Source organism: Kogia breviceps, chromosome 3, assembly GCF_026419965.1.
Source record: "Kogia breviceps isolate mKogBre1 chromosome 3, mKogBre1 haplotype 1, whole genome shotgun sequence".
Taxonomy (NCBI): Eukaryota; Metazoa; Chordata; class Mammalia; order Artiodactyla; family Physeteridae; genus Kogia; species Kogia breviceps.
In genome coordinates, this window is record NC_081312.1 from 2,405,810 (window position 1) to 2,422,272 (window position 16,463).

At 62.7% G+C, this 16,463-nt stretch overlaps 1 protein-coding gene across 2 annotated transcripts; it reads right to left on the reverse strand.

The window, feature by feature from the left end:
• Window positions 1–1,539: 1,539 nt before the first annotated feature.
• TNFAIP2 (TNF alpha induced protein 2) lies at window positions 1,540–16,447 on the reverse strand. Of its 2 annotated transcripts, none has more exons than XM_059058215.2 (12): window positions 16,420–16,447; window positions 13,199–13,562; window positions 12,246–12,891; window positions 9,981–10,095; window positions 9,703–9,825; window positions 9,415–9,515; window positions 8,707–8,805; window positions 8,048–8,171; window positions 7,019–7,141; window positions 6,664–6,819; window positions 6,354–6,475; window positions 1,540–3,384 (listed from the first exon to the last, which is right to left on the reverse strand). In XM_059058215.2, exons 2-12 carry the CDS (start codon window positions 13,539–13,541, stop codon window positions 3,243–3,245), a joined length of 2,094 nt encoding a protein of 697 aa, XP_058914198.1. In that variant the 5' UTR covers window positions 13,542–13,562; window positions 16,420–16,447; the 3' UTR covers window positions 1,540–3,242. The 2 variants fall into 2 exon arrangements, with proteins under 2 accessions (XP_058914198.1, XP_066883797.1); XM_067027696.1 differs by lacking the exon at window positions 16,420–16,447 and adding an exon at window positions 16,277–16,401.
• Between the last annotated feature and the right edge of the window lie 16 nt (window positions 16,448–16,463).

Genomic DNA, 16,463 nt, shown 5'->3' on the forward strand with positions numbered 1-16,463 from the left:
AGCCAGCAAGGCCTTTCCAAGTCACACATCACAGCAAACTGCCCCTTCCAAGCCCTCCAGTGCTTTCCCTTTACAGCTGGAGTGAACCCCAACTCCCAGCCCCAGCGAAGGCCCCCGGATCCCCGCCTGCTTCTCTGGGGGTGTCTTGCTCCACTGCCCACCCTTGGCCACCCCGGCCCTCGAGCTCTTTCTTTCCCTAAAGCCTGAGCCCCTCTCACTTCCCACCTGGGCGTCACCCCCTCCCCATCTCCCCCTGCACTGGGGCCTGGACTGTTTACTTACTTGCTCCCCGTTCTTTCCGGGCCTCCCGGGAACGTGAGCCCTTCAGGGAGGGGCCGGGCCAGCTCTCCCCCGGCCCCCAGCAGGGAGGGGGCGAGGGCTGGAGGGTCGCACCCATGCTTGTCCCACCGTTGCCCGTGGCCTCCCTTCCAGTTCACAGGAACCTGGATGGGGAGCCGGGTCTTGGGGCCCCGCTCAGGCTCTGCCCTCTGTCCCCTCTGCCCAGTGACTCACTCCCCAGCTCTGGGGCAACTCCTTCCCTGAAAGGACCGAGAAGTTACTGAAGTAGGTGGCCCGAGCTGGCGACCCTGGTGGGACCTCGTCTACAGCAAGGTGTCCCTAACTGCGACAGCCACGTCCTCTTCTCGTTGCCCTTCGCCTGCCCCGCCCCCACCCCAGGGTGCCTGCCTCGGGCTGCTATTCTCCTCAGACCCCAGCCCACCCCGCTGCTGCGAGACTGGGGGTCTCAGCACCCCAGCACTTTGGGGCCCAAATCCATGCTCTTTGGTCCATTAATGTCTGCCCGGACTGATCTAAAACTTTCCGTCTGGTCTGGTCCTCAGCTCCTTTCTCGGCTCCCTGCACCGCGAGGCTGAGCGCCCCCGGACGCCGCACTCGAGCCCAAACGCCGGCCGGCCCCAGTCGCCACTGTCCCCTCTCCTCCCCTCCTTGCTCAGCCCTGCTCGGTGGGTCCATCCCACCCCCATCTCATCTGAAAGGACCTTCCCTCCCCGTCCAGGCCTTTCCTGCCAGACTCCAGATGCCACCCCCCAGCTCTGTGGAATGTGCTCACCCAGGTTCCTCTTTCCCTCCCAGGGACCCTGCCCTTCCCCCAGTCCTGGGCCAGGATGGAGACGTAGAGAACAGCTGGGGTCAGCTCTGTTCACAGATGTCGCCTTCAAGGTCAATTTCAGAAATATGAGTCAGTTCCCACTGGGCCCTATGCGTGGAGCTGAAATGATTGTCTGGAGGCTCCGGCCCCCCCCGCCCAGTAAAGGGCTGTGGGGAGGCTGGACAGGGTCATGATCACCGTTTACAGGTGAGGAAACTGAAGGGTGAGGTGACGGGCCTGGGCCTTGCCCCGCAGCAGACCCTCCCAAAGCTCACGCTCACAGGTAAGAAGGGGGCAGGAGGCGCTGGGGGGCTGGACTCATTGGGTATTTGACACAGAACTTGGAGGCACAGGGTCTGCCAGACCCCAAGAGGCTGAGAAAGCCACTCGTGGCCCGTCCTTGCTCCCAAAATAAATCACTCCACAGCCACTTCTGAAATCAGCTTTATATCAAGCTATAAAAACCAAGATCATGTTATAAAAAAACACATACAAAAGCAGTACTATCAAAAATAATAACATCAAACATGCTAACTCCTACAAATGTACAAAGGCCTTTGTGCACCATTTACATGGGCCAGTTTCTGGCCACAGTACCTGGAAAGAGGGAGCGCAAACCCAAGAGAGCTGGCTGCAAACCCTGTCACGGCGTGCCCAGCGGCGCAGGCGAGGTGGAGTCGGGCCTAAGTCTGACTGCCGAGAGCCTCTGGGGTAAGCAGAGGCCCAGGAGGGTAACTGAACCCATGTTTTCCTGGGGTGGGACAAGGCATCCCACAGGGCAGGGGATGGGTGGAGGCTGTGGTGGGCAAAATAATACCCCCCCAAAGATGCCCACGTCCTCATCCCTGGAGCTGTGACTGCATCAGGTTCCAAGGCAAAGAGGAGTTAAGGGGTCAGGTGGAATTAAGGTTGCTAATCAGCTGAACTTAACAGCAGAAAAGGATCCTGGATTGTCTGGGTAGGTCAAAGGTCATTGGGTGGGTCAAAGGTCATCACTGGGGTCCTTAAGGAAGGAAGGTGGAGGCAGGAGACGGGTGCTGAGACGTGAAAAAGAGATCGACTGGACTGGCCATTGCTGGTTTTGGAGATGAAAGGGGGCCAGTAGCCAAGAAATAGGGGAGGCTGGCCTCTAAAAACTGGAAAGGGCAAGGAAATGCCCCGCCAGAGCATCCAGAAGCAACCAGCCCCGCTGACACCTTAGCTTTAGCCCACTAGACCCATGTCAGACTTCTGACCTCCACAGCTGAAAGACAGTTCTTGTTTTAAGCTACTAAGCTTGTGGAAGTTTGTTGAAGTGGCAATAGGAAACTAATCCAGAGGCCAAGGAGTCAGAGGTCAAGCTTGCCCTGCCCAGACCTCAGCCTGACTTCCAGGGGAGGACCCGCGGAGGCACCCCTGGGCCTGTCTCCGTGTGGGGGAAGGCGGAGGCCGAGAAAACCCAGGAGGTCCTTGCTCCTCCTGGACCCACCCTCAGGGGAAGCCCGTGGGGAAGCAGGGAAGGGCCAGGGGCTGAGCTGCAGGGGCTCTGATGCCAGCTCTGCCCCCAGCTTTGCCACGTGACCCCACAGGCCCCTTTCCAGGTCCCAGATGAGAGCTCATCTTTCCCTTTTTTCGCCTCCAGCTCTGCCTTCCATTCCACGCCCTGGCTGAGCCCAGCTCAACACAGCCCTGGACCAGAGAAGGCAGGAGGGGTGAGGCTCAGGCCCCCACCCAGGAGCTGGGGAGGCGCCGAGACCCAGGCTGAGGAGGGCAATTCGGAGGCAGCCTGTGGAAGGACCCCACAGACAGGCGGTGACTCCGGAGCTCTGTCCCCGGGCCACTCCCCCTCCTGGCCCCCTCCTTCAGAGCATGCAAGACCCACTGTCTTCTACAGGGAACTTCTCACGCGTGGCCTCCTGGGGTCCCCATAGCTCCCCCCCACGGGAGGGGTAAACAAGCCAGAGCCGGTCCAGTTCCCGCGGCCCAGGGAGCTGAGCCCAGGCCGGGGCTGGTCAGAAGCAGCAGCAGAACACAGGACGCCCGTGAGAGGCCGTGTGGGGCTGTGAAGCTGGTGCTGGTCTGAACGGCCCCCGAACGCGGTGGCATCCGACGCCCTCCAGGAGCTCACGAGCAGGTCAGGCCGCAGAAATAGCTAACCGGCCTTTATAAGTGCAAACAGGGACTTAGAGGGCTTGTGCGCCCCCGTGTTGATGTCTAGGATGCCCCGGATGCTCCTGACTTCACTGCTGGACAGATTCTCCTTGATGGCCAGGATGGCGCTCAGGTGGCCTTTGCTGGCAAAGAGAGTATCCCATCAGTCCAGCCCGCTCGCCAACAGCCCCGCCCACACCCGCCCCCAGCTCCCCAGACTCTGGGCCGGAGCCACAGGGAACCGCGGCCACCCCCCTGCCCACGGGCAGCACCCCCCCCACATGCTCCTTTGCCCGCTGAGCTCCAGCGGCACTGGCCGCCGTGCGTCTCCAGAGCGCGCCAAGCTCCTGCCCACCTGGGGCCTTTGCATCGGCTGTTCCTCCTGGAAAGCTCTTCCCCGTGCTCTTGAGATAACCAGCTTCTTCTCAGCCTTTAGCTCTCAGCTAAAATGTCACCTCCCCTGAGAGGCCTTCCCATCTCTAAAGTCAGCACCTCCTGTCATTCACAACCTTGGTTCAACAATCTTTAAAACTCACAATTGTACTCCTTTGCCTGATCACCTCATCATTGCTAACCTTAAACAGACTGTACGTAACGTGAGGGAGAACGAAGACCTTGTCCGTCTTGAACTTCATTGCATCCTGGTGCCTAAAACAGAGTCCAGTACCTAGTAGGAGACCACTCAGTAACTGTTGGTGGAATGGGTGGATGGGTGGATGGGTGGATGGATGGATAGATCAGTGGATGAATGGATAGGTGTAAAGATGGAGAGGTGGATAGATGGAGAGGTGGATAGGTGGAGAGGTGGATAGGTGGAGAGGTGGAGAGGTGGAGAGGTGGAGAGGTGGATAGATGGAGAGGTGGATAGGTGGAGAGGTGGATAGGTGGATAGATGGAGAGGTGGATAGATGGAGAGGTGGATAGATGGAGAGGTGGATAGGTGGAGAGGTGGATAGATGGAGAGGTGGATAGGTGGAGAGGTGGATAGGTGGAGAGGTGGATAGGTGGAGAGGTGGATAGGTGGAGAGGTGGATAGGTGGAGAGGTGGATAGGTGGATAGGTGGAGAGGTGGATAGGTGGAGAGGTGGATAGATGGAGAGGTGGATAGATGGATAGGTGGAAAGATGGATAGGTGGATAGATGGATAGGTGGATAGATGGAGAGGTGGAGAGGTGGATAGATGGATAGGTGGAAAGATGGATAGGTGGATAGATGGAGAGGTGGAGAGGTGGATAGATGGAGAGGTGGATAGATGGAGAAGTGGATAGGTGGAGAGGTGGATAGATGGAGAGGTGGATAGGTGGATAGATGGATAGGTGGATAGATGGAGAGGTGGATAGGTGGAGAGGTGGATAGGTGGAGAGGTGGATAGGTGGAGAGGTGGAGAGGTGGATAGGTGGAGAGGTGGATAGGTGGAGAGGTGGAGAGGTGGATAGATGGAGAGGTGGATAGGTGGAGAGGTGGATAGATGGAGAGGTGGATAGGTGGATAGATGGATAGGTGGATAGATGGAGAGGTGGATAGATGGAGAGGTGGATAGGTGGAGAGGTGGATAGGTGGAGAGGTGGAGAGGTGGAGAGGTGGATAGGTGGAGAGGTGGATAGGTGGAGAGGTGGATAGGTGGAGAGGTGGAGAGGTGGAGAGGTGGAGAGGTGGATAGGTGGAGAGGTGGATAGGTGGAGAGGTGGAGAGGTGGATAGGTGGAGAGGTGGATAGGTGGAGAGGTGGATAGGTGGAGAGGTGGATAGGTGGAGAGGTGGATAGATGGAGAGGTGGATAGGTGGAGAGGTGGATAGGTGGAGAGGTGGAGAGGTGGATAGATGGAGAGGTGGATAGATGGAGAGGTGGATAGATGGATAGGTGGAGAGCTGGAGAGGTGGAGAGGTGGAGAGGTGGATAGGTGGAGAGGTGGATAGATGGAGAGGTGGAGAGGTGGAGAGGTGGATAGGTGGAGAGGTGGATAGGTGGAGAGGTGGATAGATGGAGAGGTGGATAGGTGGAGAGGTGGAGAGGTGGATAGGTGGAGAGGTGGATAGATGGAGAGGTGGATAGATGGAGAGGTGGATAGATGGAGAGGTGGATAGATGGATAGGTGGAGAGCTGGATAGGTGGAGAGGTGGAGAGGTGGATAGGTGGAGAGGTGGATAGGTGGAGAGGTGGATAGATGGAGAGGTGGAGAGGTGGATAGGTGGAGAGGTGGAGAGGTGGATAGATGGATAGGTGGAGAGCTGGATAGGTGGAGAGGTGGAGAGGTGGATAGGTGGAGAGGTGGATAGGTGGAGAGGTGGATGAATAGGTGGGTGGATGGGTCAACGGATGGACAGATGAGTTGACGAGCGGGTGATCAGATGGATGGATAGAAGATGGTGGGTAACTAGGTGCTGGTATGAGTTGGGAGATGGATGGGTGAGTGTGTAAGTGAGGGCATGGGTAGGGGAGTAGGTGGAGAGGATCAGCCAGTGGCTGGACTAGGCTACACTGGGACAGCCCAACTCATATCTCATAACTGGAACAGTCTGACAGTATCACAGGACTCAGCCCATAGAATCAATTTCCCTGACTCACCAGGTCCTCAGGCAGCCAGGGGCTAAGCCTCCACTCCAGAACAGGGGTACTAGGACCCAGGGCACAGGTCACGCCCCTGAGGGCCCCTAGGCTGAGTGGTGGACCCCAGCTTCACTACTGACTTGCCATGGCCTCCAGCGGGTCCCTGGTCTCTCTGATCTCCGTTTCCCCTCTGAGGGACAGTATCATAAAGGCTAAGAATGTGGGCTGTGGAGCCAGACCCCCTGGCTCTGTCCCCTTAGCTCTACCACTGACTAGCTGTGTTGCCTTGGACACATTCCTCAAGCTCCCCAGGTCTCATCTGTAAACGGGGATGAAGAGTGTCAGCCTCGTAGGGTGGCAGTAAGGACCGAGTGAACCGCCACTGTGAAGTCTGGGCGTGGCGGCTGCTACGCAGCACTCGGCAAAGGGGCTGCATCACCGTGGATGGCGTCTGAGCTCTACCCGCACTGCAGGGGACTCACTCTGGCTCCACCAGGCCCCGGCCACAGCTGGGTACATCAGGGCCATGCTACTTGCCCAGGTCCTCTGGTGCCCCCGTTCTCACCTGAAGTCGGGGTACCAGGTGGCATACGTGGCCACCTCGATCTTGATGGCACTGGGGTCTTGCAGGCGAATAATCTCTGCGAGCGTGGGGAGGGCACGATGCAGCCAGGTTGCCGGGGAGCCCTGCAGGCACAGGCCTGGTTGCAGGGAGGCTGTCCCTGCCCCGGAGGCCACCCAGGGGCCCAGAGGGGCTCAGGTCCCACCGGATTGGGTTTGGAGAGGCCCAGAGGGGCTGTCCTGGCCCACGCAGCGCTGGGAGCAGGAGGGCAGCCTATCGAAGTGGGAGTCGGGAGGGGCGGGCGGGGGCTCACGTTCTGAGTGCAGAAGCGCTGGATGAGCTCCGCGTTGGCCAGGATGTGCTCCGCCAGCCGCTGCTGCTGTGCCGGCGTCTTGAGGACCAGGCGCCACTTGCTGAGGCGGATGATGTACTCCTTCACCAGGTGCAGGTGTACAGCCTCCATGAGCTCCTGGGTGGGCGAGTGGGCGGGGTCATGTGAGCCAACAGACAGGGAACTCACCACCTCCCTCGAAGCTTCGAAGCCAGGGCCCAGGGAGGGACGGATGCCAGAGCAAAGGAGCACGTCCGTGTGTGTGCCCGTGTGTGCACGCGTGTCCAGACCACCACCGCCGCCCCCGGCTCCTGCCACCAGCTCAGCACCCCCTTACCTCCCGGAAACAGTCCTGCAGTTCAGAGAACTCGGGCAGCCTCTCGCCCACTGCGGAGATAATTTCCTCCAGGGTCTCCGTGGGGGCCGCCCAGCGGGTCTGTGTGAACCTCTTGAACAGCGGCTGTGAAAGGAGAGAAGCAAGATGTCTGGCCACGCCCTGCAGAGGAAGGGCCGGCCGCAGAAACAAGCACACACAGACACACACGGACACACCACACGGGGCCCAGGACAGGGGCTGGGGATGTGAAGGACTCCCAGGGAAGCCAGGGAGCGCTGGGGCCCTGCTCACAGGCAGGGACTGGAGGCGTGGTCTGCACGCCCTTCTCAGAGGCCGACCAGCTGCCATCTGCCTGCCCTGAGGCCTTTTCCACTGGCCGCCCTCCCTAAATAAATAAATTCCTGCATAAACATAGCCTTGTGCTTGGCTGGGCCTGTGAGGGCCGGGCCAAGTCATCCAGGGTCACGGCCTGGCCACCCACAGCTGCTGGGCACTGAGGCCAGGTGGGTTCCCATGGAGGGCAGGCAGGGAGTCCCTCCTCCTCCTTTCCTGGGACCCCCGCCTCATCCTGTGCTAAAGGTGCCAAAGGGTTTCTGCGGATTTCCTGGCCCACAGCAGACGCGGTGATGGCTGCCAAAGGCTCTGAGCATCACAGCTGGGAGTTAGGCACGGGGACAGGGCGCGGGCGGGAAGGTCTGGGGGAGTCGGAGGAAACGTACGTGCAAACTTGAGGACCGGGATGCATCTAAGCGGGGGACGGGCACCGAAGCTTCCTGTCTGCACCCGAGGGCCCTGGGCGGCCCTCTGAGGCCAAGCCCCGGGCTAAAGGGTTGGGAGTGAGGTCAAGGGCCCGTCATGGCCCCATCACCCGGGCCCCACCAGCCTCCCTACGGCTGGGCTCACACCACACCTTCCACATGCCAGCTCTTTGCTTCTGCCATCCTCCCTGCCCAGCGCCCTCCCAGGCCCTCCCCGCCCTCCCCCAGCACCAGACTCAGCATGTGACACACGGCAGGGGGCTCCGGCTACCTTCAGGACCCCAAACAGCTTCTGGAGCAGGGTGTCAATGCCGTGACTCTTGAGCTCATTCAGGGGGCTCAGCAGGTGGCTCTGGAGGTCCTGTGGTATCTGCCACTTCTGGTCCACGAACATCCTGGAAGGACGGGGAGGTAGGGAGATCACACCAGTCCTGCCCAGAGAGCCAGTTAGCCTGAGGCAAATCTTCCTAAACCATCACTCTAGAACCCTCACTGGCTCCCCATTCCCCGTGGGAGCAAGTCCAAGTCATCGCACCCATGCTGCCTCGGTAGGGCCCAGCCTTCCCACCCCCAGCACGCACGTAACACCACATCCTCTTCTAACCGAGGGTCTCTCCGCACCTCACTTTGCTCATCTGCTTAATGGACGTGATCACTGTCCCTACCTAATAGGCTTGTCACGAGGATAAAATAAAATAAAGTAAATCAGTTGCGCGAGTGTTTGACCCACCAGCACTAGATAAACGTTCACTGGTGTCGCTGCCGGCCGGCCACAGGCCCTGGCATTTCCTTAGGGACCTGCTCGTTTTAATTCAACATCTCTGCTGAAGCTGCCCCTCCCGCCCCCTCCCCCACCCCGGGCACCTCCCGGCCTCCTCCCAGTTACCCTCTCTCTCCCTCACAGGCAGGCAGCCCGCCCAGTGCCCTCACCGAAAGGAGAGGCAGTTGTTGATGTTGGCGATGACAGTGGCCCTGTAATTTCTCAGCTGTTTGCACCTCTCCAGAAATTCGTCAAAGGCACGCTGGTAGCTGGTGAAACCCGAAAGGGAACATGCGGGGCCCGCACAGACACCGGGACGGGAGCAGCCTCCCCGGGTTTACACATGGGCTCCCCGCAGCGCAGGCAGGGGCCGCGAGCCCCGAAGCATCCTGTAACTGGCTTCACGAGCTCAGGCCAGTGAGGCCAGGGCTCCTGAAGAGCGTGTCCGCCCCGCTCTGCTGCCTCCCTCCTTCCCCCAGGCCCCCTCTAGAGCTGGAAGACTGGAGGCCCTGGGCCACGAAGGAGTCCTCGGGGGAGGGGGAGGGAGCTAGCCAAGAGAACCATGAGGGTGCACACTGGGGCGTCCCCCGATGGGGAGGCCAGTGTCTCAGTCCCTCACGGGGCATCTTCTTTGCAGCTGGGGGCTGCTCTGCTAGGAGCTTTGCTGAGAGCAGGTGGTCAGATTCCCTGAGGCTCTCAGCACCCAGGTGGGTAGTACAGGGGGATGAGAACTCCTGCTCATAATGACAGACACCCGAGGGGCAGGGAGGGGACACTGATCTAGCTTGGATCCCCACCTGGGGCACAAGGGAGGTGCGGGGGCACTGAGAGGGGTGGCCACAGGGACCCCTTCCCGGGCGCGCACGGCCGTCACCCACCTCTTGAGGAACGCAGCTAGCTCCACCAACAGCATGTGCTTTATCTGCGAGCCTAGGTCAAGGGTGATGCTCTCGGCCTTGGCCTGGCCCTGGGAGATGATCTGCAGGGGTGAGGTCAGCTGAGCAGGAGCCCACCTGGTCTAGGGCCGGGGCAGGGGCGGGCGTGGGGGTCGGTAAGGCACGGGAGAGGGGGACTGCGCTCAGGGGCGAGCGTGTGTTTTCACGCAAGGACGTGGGCCTGGTACCCTGCACCAGCTGCACTAGTGCGCGAGGGGCAGCCCGCGCTACCTGGATGACGTCGATGGCCAGCTCACTGTGGCAGCGGCCGTCCAGCCTCTGGGGAGCCACATCCTGGGTCCAGCACCGCGACTCCAGCTCCAGGGCGCGGGCCATCAGCTCCTTCACGCTGGCCTTGGGGGAGGGGGTGCCGGTCAGGGGAGCGCGAAGCCCACGTGGACGTGCCTGTCAGGCTCCCTGCCACGTCCTGTCTGCCCCGGCCCCCCCTCCGCTTCCTTCCCGCCCCTCCTTTGCCCCCGCCCTGGCGCTGGCGCTGGCGCTGGACTCACCACCTCATTGTAGAGGAACGTGGCCTCCAGCAGCTGGATCTGCTTGCTGGGCAGGAGGCTCCCCAGCCTGACTCCTTGCAGCTCGCCCGCCAGCCTGGGGCTGTTGATGACGTCACTGCGGGCAGAGGGGCTGCATGAGGAGAACGCGCGCCACCCCGCAGGCAAGAGCCTCCTCCTCGGCCCCAGCCTCTCCTCTCGCAGGCCCAGAACTCCATCGCCTTCCCCCCACCGAATGCCACCCCCGCTTCCCCGTCTCACGTGAGGGGCCCTCCACCCGCTCAGTCTGATTCAGGCCCCGAACCCTGGGATCGCCGCGCCTCACCCCCATCTATTTGCTCCTGCCCTGAAGCCGATGAGCCTCAAGCTACCCAGCTAGAGGTTCCCCACCGCCCAGCCACCACCCTCTCTCGCTTGGCTCCCTGCAGGACTCCCCTCCCTGGCTCCCCGCTTCTGCCCTCACCTCCAACCATCCCTCCTCCACCGACAGGCAGTACCACCTCTCAGGTCTGGTCTCCCGGCTCTCAGGGCTCCCCGCTGTCACACAGACAGAAGGCAACGCCTCACCCTCTGCCTCTTCCTCACCCATCCCCTGCCACACTCCAGCCCTGCTGGCCTCGGGCATCCACTAGCCCTGAGCCCCCTTCCCCCCGCAGCCGGTTCTGCTGCCCCCAGAGGTGGGCCAGTCCTAGCAGGAAGGGCTGTTCCCGCACCGCCCTGAACTGCTCTGTGGAGGCAGATCCAGCCATCCCTGGGGCACCTCTGTTGGGTCCCAGAGCCCCGTGGGGACTGCCCGGCCCTGGCACTTCCTCAGGGACCTTGGAGCCCGGAGGCTCAAGAATGGCCCTCTCTGCCCGCCCCCCCACAAGCCTGGATGCGCTGTGTCACTTTGCTCCCCGCACTTCTGGCCACACAGGCCTCCACAGAGCCACCCTGGACTCCCCCCCTCGGGGCTCCATGCCCGGCTGGCCTCAGTTTCCTGCTGCAGTGACCCCAGTGGGTCTCAGGCTAAAAGCCCCTGGGGTCACTGGGACAGAAAGGTTGAGGGGGAGAGGTGTGAGTGCCTGGCATTTCCTGGTAAGTCAGGACAAGCAAGAAGGAACAGGTTCAGAGCCGCCCTGACTCTCCCGCAACCCCTGCCCGGTGCCAACTTCCCTGTGCCCTGCGCACTCCTCAGCCAGCCCTCCCCTCCGGCCCCCGCGCGAGGCTGACCCCCCAGCACCAACCGAGGCCGCTGGCCACCCAGCTGTGTCCCTGAGATGCTCGGACATCGCTCACATGGGCTACACCTCCAGGCTTCCTGTGGGCTTTACACCAGGTGCCGGGGCCAGTCCCTAGAGGAACCCCTGGCCTCTCGTGCCCTGGTCATTTCCACGCTGCAGCACAAATCTCTCCCCACCCAGCTTGTGCGAACGACCAGCATGCCCAGAGATCCAGAGGTCTGGGGAAACGCGGGGATGCCTGAGGAGGTACCCAGCTGGTAACCAGGTATCCTCCACTGGCAGAGCTAGCCTCCCAAACTGAGGGGCTCCAGGCCTCGGTGGCCAGAACCCAGCTCTGCGTGGCCTCACTGAGTGACCCTGCACGAGGGGCATCTTTACAACAGGCCCAGCGGCACCACCCTGCCCCTGCTCCCGGTCCTGCCTGGGAGTGCCCCCAGGAGCCTGCGGGATAATCCAAACACTGACGAGCTCTACACAGCTCCCAGAATGCTTCACAGCTCGGCCTCGGGCCCTGGCAGATGACGCCCTTTGCGGGGAACACCATCCTCCCTCTGCCTTCTTACTGGCCTGTCCTCCTCTTTCCTCCCCTGCCTGACTGCCTGACTCCTATTAGACTGTGAGCAGCAAGCTCCTGGTGCAGGCAGAAGTCTGAGCCGCCTCTTCTGAGCTGGCTTCCTGGGCTGACGCAGGCGAGGTCAGGGCCCCCTCCTCCGGGCTCCCCTGCCACACCCGCTACTGCTCTGGACAGGCGCTGCTTCATGTCCTCCCCAGACTAGGAACTCATGAATGAATGATGAAGTCCCTGCCACTCTCTGTGCCTCAGTTTCCCCAACTGTGGAATGGGGCCGAGGCCCAAGACACTAAGAACTCCAAGTGCAAAGCAGACCCAGCCCAGGCCCTGCCCCCTTGAGTCCAAGCCCATCTGTGCCGTTCTCCCACCTGGGACTCCCTGCACGCCCTGACAGCCGTGACAGCCCCTGCAGAGCGGCCTCCCTGCCCCTGGGGCCCCGCCCTGCACCCGGCCGCCCGCCGCCCGGCCGCTCACTTGGGGTAGAGGTTCTGCACCCAGAGCAGTAGCACGTAGGTGTCGCGTTCGCTCAGCTCGAACTGTGCCAGGTCCGCCAGCTGCGCGGCGAAGTGCTCGTGGTAGCTCTCGGCGTAGGCCGCCACCACGGCGAACTCGGCGGGGAACAGCGGCTTCAGCCGCTCCACCACGGCCTCCAGGTCCTCCTTCATGGTGCGGCCCATGTGCAGGAAGGCGCGCTCGGCCTCCGTGCGGCCCTCGGCAGCCGCGGCCGGCCGCTCGCCCAGGCGCTCCTCGGCCGCCTGCGCCACGCCGCGCCGCCACAGCTGCAGCCAGCGCCGGGGCCGCGTGGCCGCCAGCGCCGAGGGCCCGGGCCCCGCCGCCGCCGCCGCCGCCGCCGCCGCGCGGTCCTCGCGCTCCTGCTCGGCCAGCACGGTCAGCGCCTGGCGCAGCCGCTCCGGCGCCGCCTCCAGCGGCCGGCGCAGCAGGCCGAGGACCTGGTCGCGCAGCAGCACGTACAGCGCCTCCACCTTGCTCTGGCGCCGCAGCAGCTCCTCCTCGCTCATGCCGCCCGCCGCCGTCGCCGCCTGCAGCTCCCGCTCCAGCGCCAGCAGCGGCCCCGCCGCCTCCAGCCGCCCGCGCTCCAGGTCGGCCTTGAGCTCCTCCACTAAGGCCAGGACCCGAGGTTAGCGCGGCCCGGGGCCCCGAAACCCTCCAGTCGCCTCCCGTGGGCCGAGACCTCAAAAGCTGAGGTGAGGCGCCCGAGGAGGCCAGTCGACGTCCCAGACGGGACCGAGGGCCCCTCCGCCCACTCCCAGCCCCTGAGATCAGGGCGCGCGGGAAAAGCCGGCAAGGGAGACACCTCCGCGCCCACCTTCCCTGCCCTCTGTGTCCTGGGTGAGTGGGGCATCCACTCCAGTGAGCCCCGATCCTGCCCAGACCCTGCCCACCTGGGACCTGGGGCCCCTGCCTACCTGTGGGCAGCCGGCCAGCCGGCTGGGACTGGGACTCAGAGCCGCCCTCTGTCTCTGCTGAGCTGGGCTGACCCTTCTTCCTCCTCCCTTTGGTGAAGACGCTAAACATGCTGGCCAGGCCTTTCGACTTCTTCTTCTTCTTCGCGGCCTCTTCTGCAACCCTATCTGGGGCTTCCTCGGCCTCCAGGGGTGGCACCAGGTCCTCGGAGGAGGCCTCCGACAGGCAGGCTTCTGACTCTGCCTCCGAGGTGAAGGGCAACTTCTGGGGGCTTCCGGGGAAGTCAGGGGCCCCTGGTGCAGGCTGCTGGTGCGGAAAGCCCTGGAAGGTCATGGTGTTCAGCATCACGCCGGCTCAGGCCTGCGGCTTGGCAAGGGGAGGGAACGAAAGGGTCAGCGGTCACCAGGGGATGGGCCTGGCTTCCGGCTCGCCGGCCCAGGTACACAGCCAGGCTGATGTGTTTTCACCCGTATGACCACCAGGCTCTGGCCTTCTCCTGGCCCAGATGGGCACCAACAACTCAGCTCTCTCCCTGGACACCAGTTCCTCAGGAGCCACCGCCCCTCAGAGAACTGACAAGGCAGGAAGGGAGCTGGGCTTGGGAGACATTCCAGACAGAAGGGGCCTTCACTTCATTTTGGCAAATCCTTCCTTGGCAGCCCACCCTCTGGGCAGGGAGAGGGGAGTGCAGGGCACGAGAACCACCCAGATCCCACGAGACCCACCCAGATCCCACGAGAACCACCCAGATCCCACGAGACCCACCCAGATCCCACGAGACCCACCCAGATCCCACGAAACCACCCAGATCCCACGAGAACCACCCAGATCCCACGAGACCCTGGGGGAGCAGGTAGAGCACAGGCCGCTGTCCCACGGCACAGAGCGGGAACCGAGGTCCAGAAAAGTCACAGAGCACAAGAGGCTGGGCTGAGGCGGGAATCCAGCCCCGGCCCCGGCCTCCATTTTGCCTGTTCTTCTCTCGACTCGTGCAGCTTTGGGGTCACAGAGGAACGCTCTGATTAGAGACACGGCTGCTCCGGCTGGGACCACAAGGTAGGCAGGGCCTGCCCCCTATTATGACCTTGGGGTCAAGTCTACAGAAACCATAGTGGCCCCTCAAACTTCAGGGGGTCTTGCCCATGTCAGTAGGGACAAGGGGCCCAGTGCGGCACAGGGCTGTCTGAGGTCACACGCAACTCAGACTGGAAACCCAAGCTTCCCGGCTCCAGGCACCCTGCCTGCTCCCAAGTGGGGTGACATCATCACCACAAAAGCTTCCACTTTCTGGGCGCTTCCTGAGTGCCCATCCCATCACTTCCGCGTGTTAGTTTCCTCGTCTTACACAACTAGCTCAGAGGGGCTTAAAATGCCCCGATGGTCAACAGCCTGCGCCTGGAGCTCAGATCACCTGGCTCCGGGCATCCCGGCCTCGTGGCCCTCAACACCTCGCCAGCTGCATTCAGAGGGGCAGCACCCTCCCCAGCGCCTTGACCACTGTGGAAACCAGGCCAGGACCGGTGGAGGGGAACGTGGCTGACCCCAAAGGAGGGAGCGGGGCAGGGCTGGGCCTCCCTGGTAACTGGGGTGACCCATAACCACAGTGCCGGCCCCACCACCCAAGAGTAAACACACCAAGTCGTGACTCATGCAAAACAATGACTTCAGTTCGCCCCTGCAATGGCCCTGCAAGGCAGATGGGGTGATCCAATCATCCAGAGAGAGAAATTGAGGCGGCAGGAGGTGGGGTAGGATTAGGCCTGTCAGACTCTCCACAACCCCTACTGCCTCCCCATCGGCCCAGCCTCCTCTCACATCTGCCCAGGGACTCGTCCCAAACCCCCGAGCTGGACCAGAGCCACTCAGTGGCCAGGGAGCCGGGCTTTCTCCGACTCCCACTGGTTTCACCAGGTACCTGGGCAGAGTCCTACACTGCTGGATCTCCGTTGTGTCCCCTGTGCCATTTGGCCTGAGAGTTCCACTCCAGAACTAAGCAGGGGGTACTCTGGGGACCCCCAAAGCCAGGGTCCCCAGGTGCACGGCCACTGGGCATGTCCGCCCTGCCGACCCCTTGCCCCAGCTTCCCTCCCAATCCATCCCATTTTCATGCCAGGAACCCACAGGAGCTGGTCTGGCTGGCTGGCTGGGGCTGCTCAGCGCCAGCCTGGGCCCCCAGGCCCCACCTCTGCCCCCCGCTGGGGTGAGGGAGAGGGCCATCTGACCCGCTGGGCTCCCCCAGGCTCACCTCTGCCCTCACTGCCCCCCACCTCCTCCATCCCCACGCGTGCCAGGCTCTACCCAGCCTCCAGAACTGGCTCCTGCAGGTCCCCGCGTGGCCTCGCTGCCTCCTTGCCTCTGTGGCACAAACTCTCCTCACCTTTCAGGGTCCCTGCAGCAGCCCCCTTGGCCCACGTGCCAGGCCTTGACTCTGAGGCAGCTGGTGCAGTAGAAAGAGGACAGCTGTGGGCTTAGCTGTACCACCCACGAGGGTGTGGACCAGACTTCACCCTTCCTTCATAGGCCTTAGTCTCCCCATCTGGGAAATGGGGATGAGGACCCCCCCACACAGTGCTGCTGAAAGGATGTGAGGAAACCACTCCGACACATCTGGCGCCTAGCCAGGCCTTAGTAAGGGTCTGCGTCATGTGTCTCAGTGTCTGTCAGGCTAACCCTGGTGCCCGGATACAGCAGAAGAGGGCAGGAGGGGGACCCTTTAAGGCCAGGCTCGTGGCCGGGCACACTGAGACGGGAGGGAGAGCGCTCCGAGTCATACCCTGTGGCCACAGCCTGTGGCCCAACAGTGGCCCGCGGCTCAGGTCCTCCCCGGGCACGCACACCCTCACTCTCCTTCCCGGGTCAGGGCTGAGGTCCACCCAAGCCTCCCTGGCCCCGGTGCCTAGAGCTCCTGCTTTCCTACCGCAAAAGGAAGGGACCCCCGGCGTCTTTCCCCACAGCCCCTCCCGGATGCTTTTTGCAGGACGCAGTCCTCCGCTAGCAGCATCTAACCCGGACCCTCCGCACCCTGACGCAGCAGCTCAGCCCGGGGGCCTGTTTACGCTAGAAGAGGGGCTGCCAGAGACCTGGGCTCCGTCCCGCCCCCTTGGTCCCCTCCGTCGCGCCGGCCGCTCCCTCGCGGGATCGGGCCGGAGGCTCGGGGTCGGGGCGGCCGGGCAGCCGCGCGGAGAGGTTGGGGACAGACGCGCCGCGGGCGGAGGTCACTCACTGTGTCCGGGCCGGGCCGCCGCTGTCCGGGCTGAGCCGGGCGCC

What these genes read in the sequence shown, in the direction of transcription:
- TNFAIP2 (XM_059058215.2), bottom strand. Translation starts at nt 13,541, where the DNA reads ATGCTGAACACCATGACCTTCCAGGGCTTTCCGCACCAGCAGCCTGCA. An exon ending in CGTTCCTCTACAATGAGGTG is followed by an intron (nt 9,826 to 9,980) that starts GTGAGTCCAGCG and finishes CCCTCCCCCAAG; the next exon opens with GCCAGCGTGAAGGAGCTGAT. An exon ending in TGGCCATCGACGTCATCCAG is followed by an intron (nt 9,516 to 9,702) that starts GTAGCGCGGGCT and finishes TCACCCCTGCAG; the next exon opens with ATCATCTCCCAGGGCCAGGC.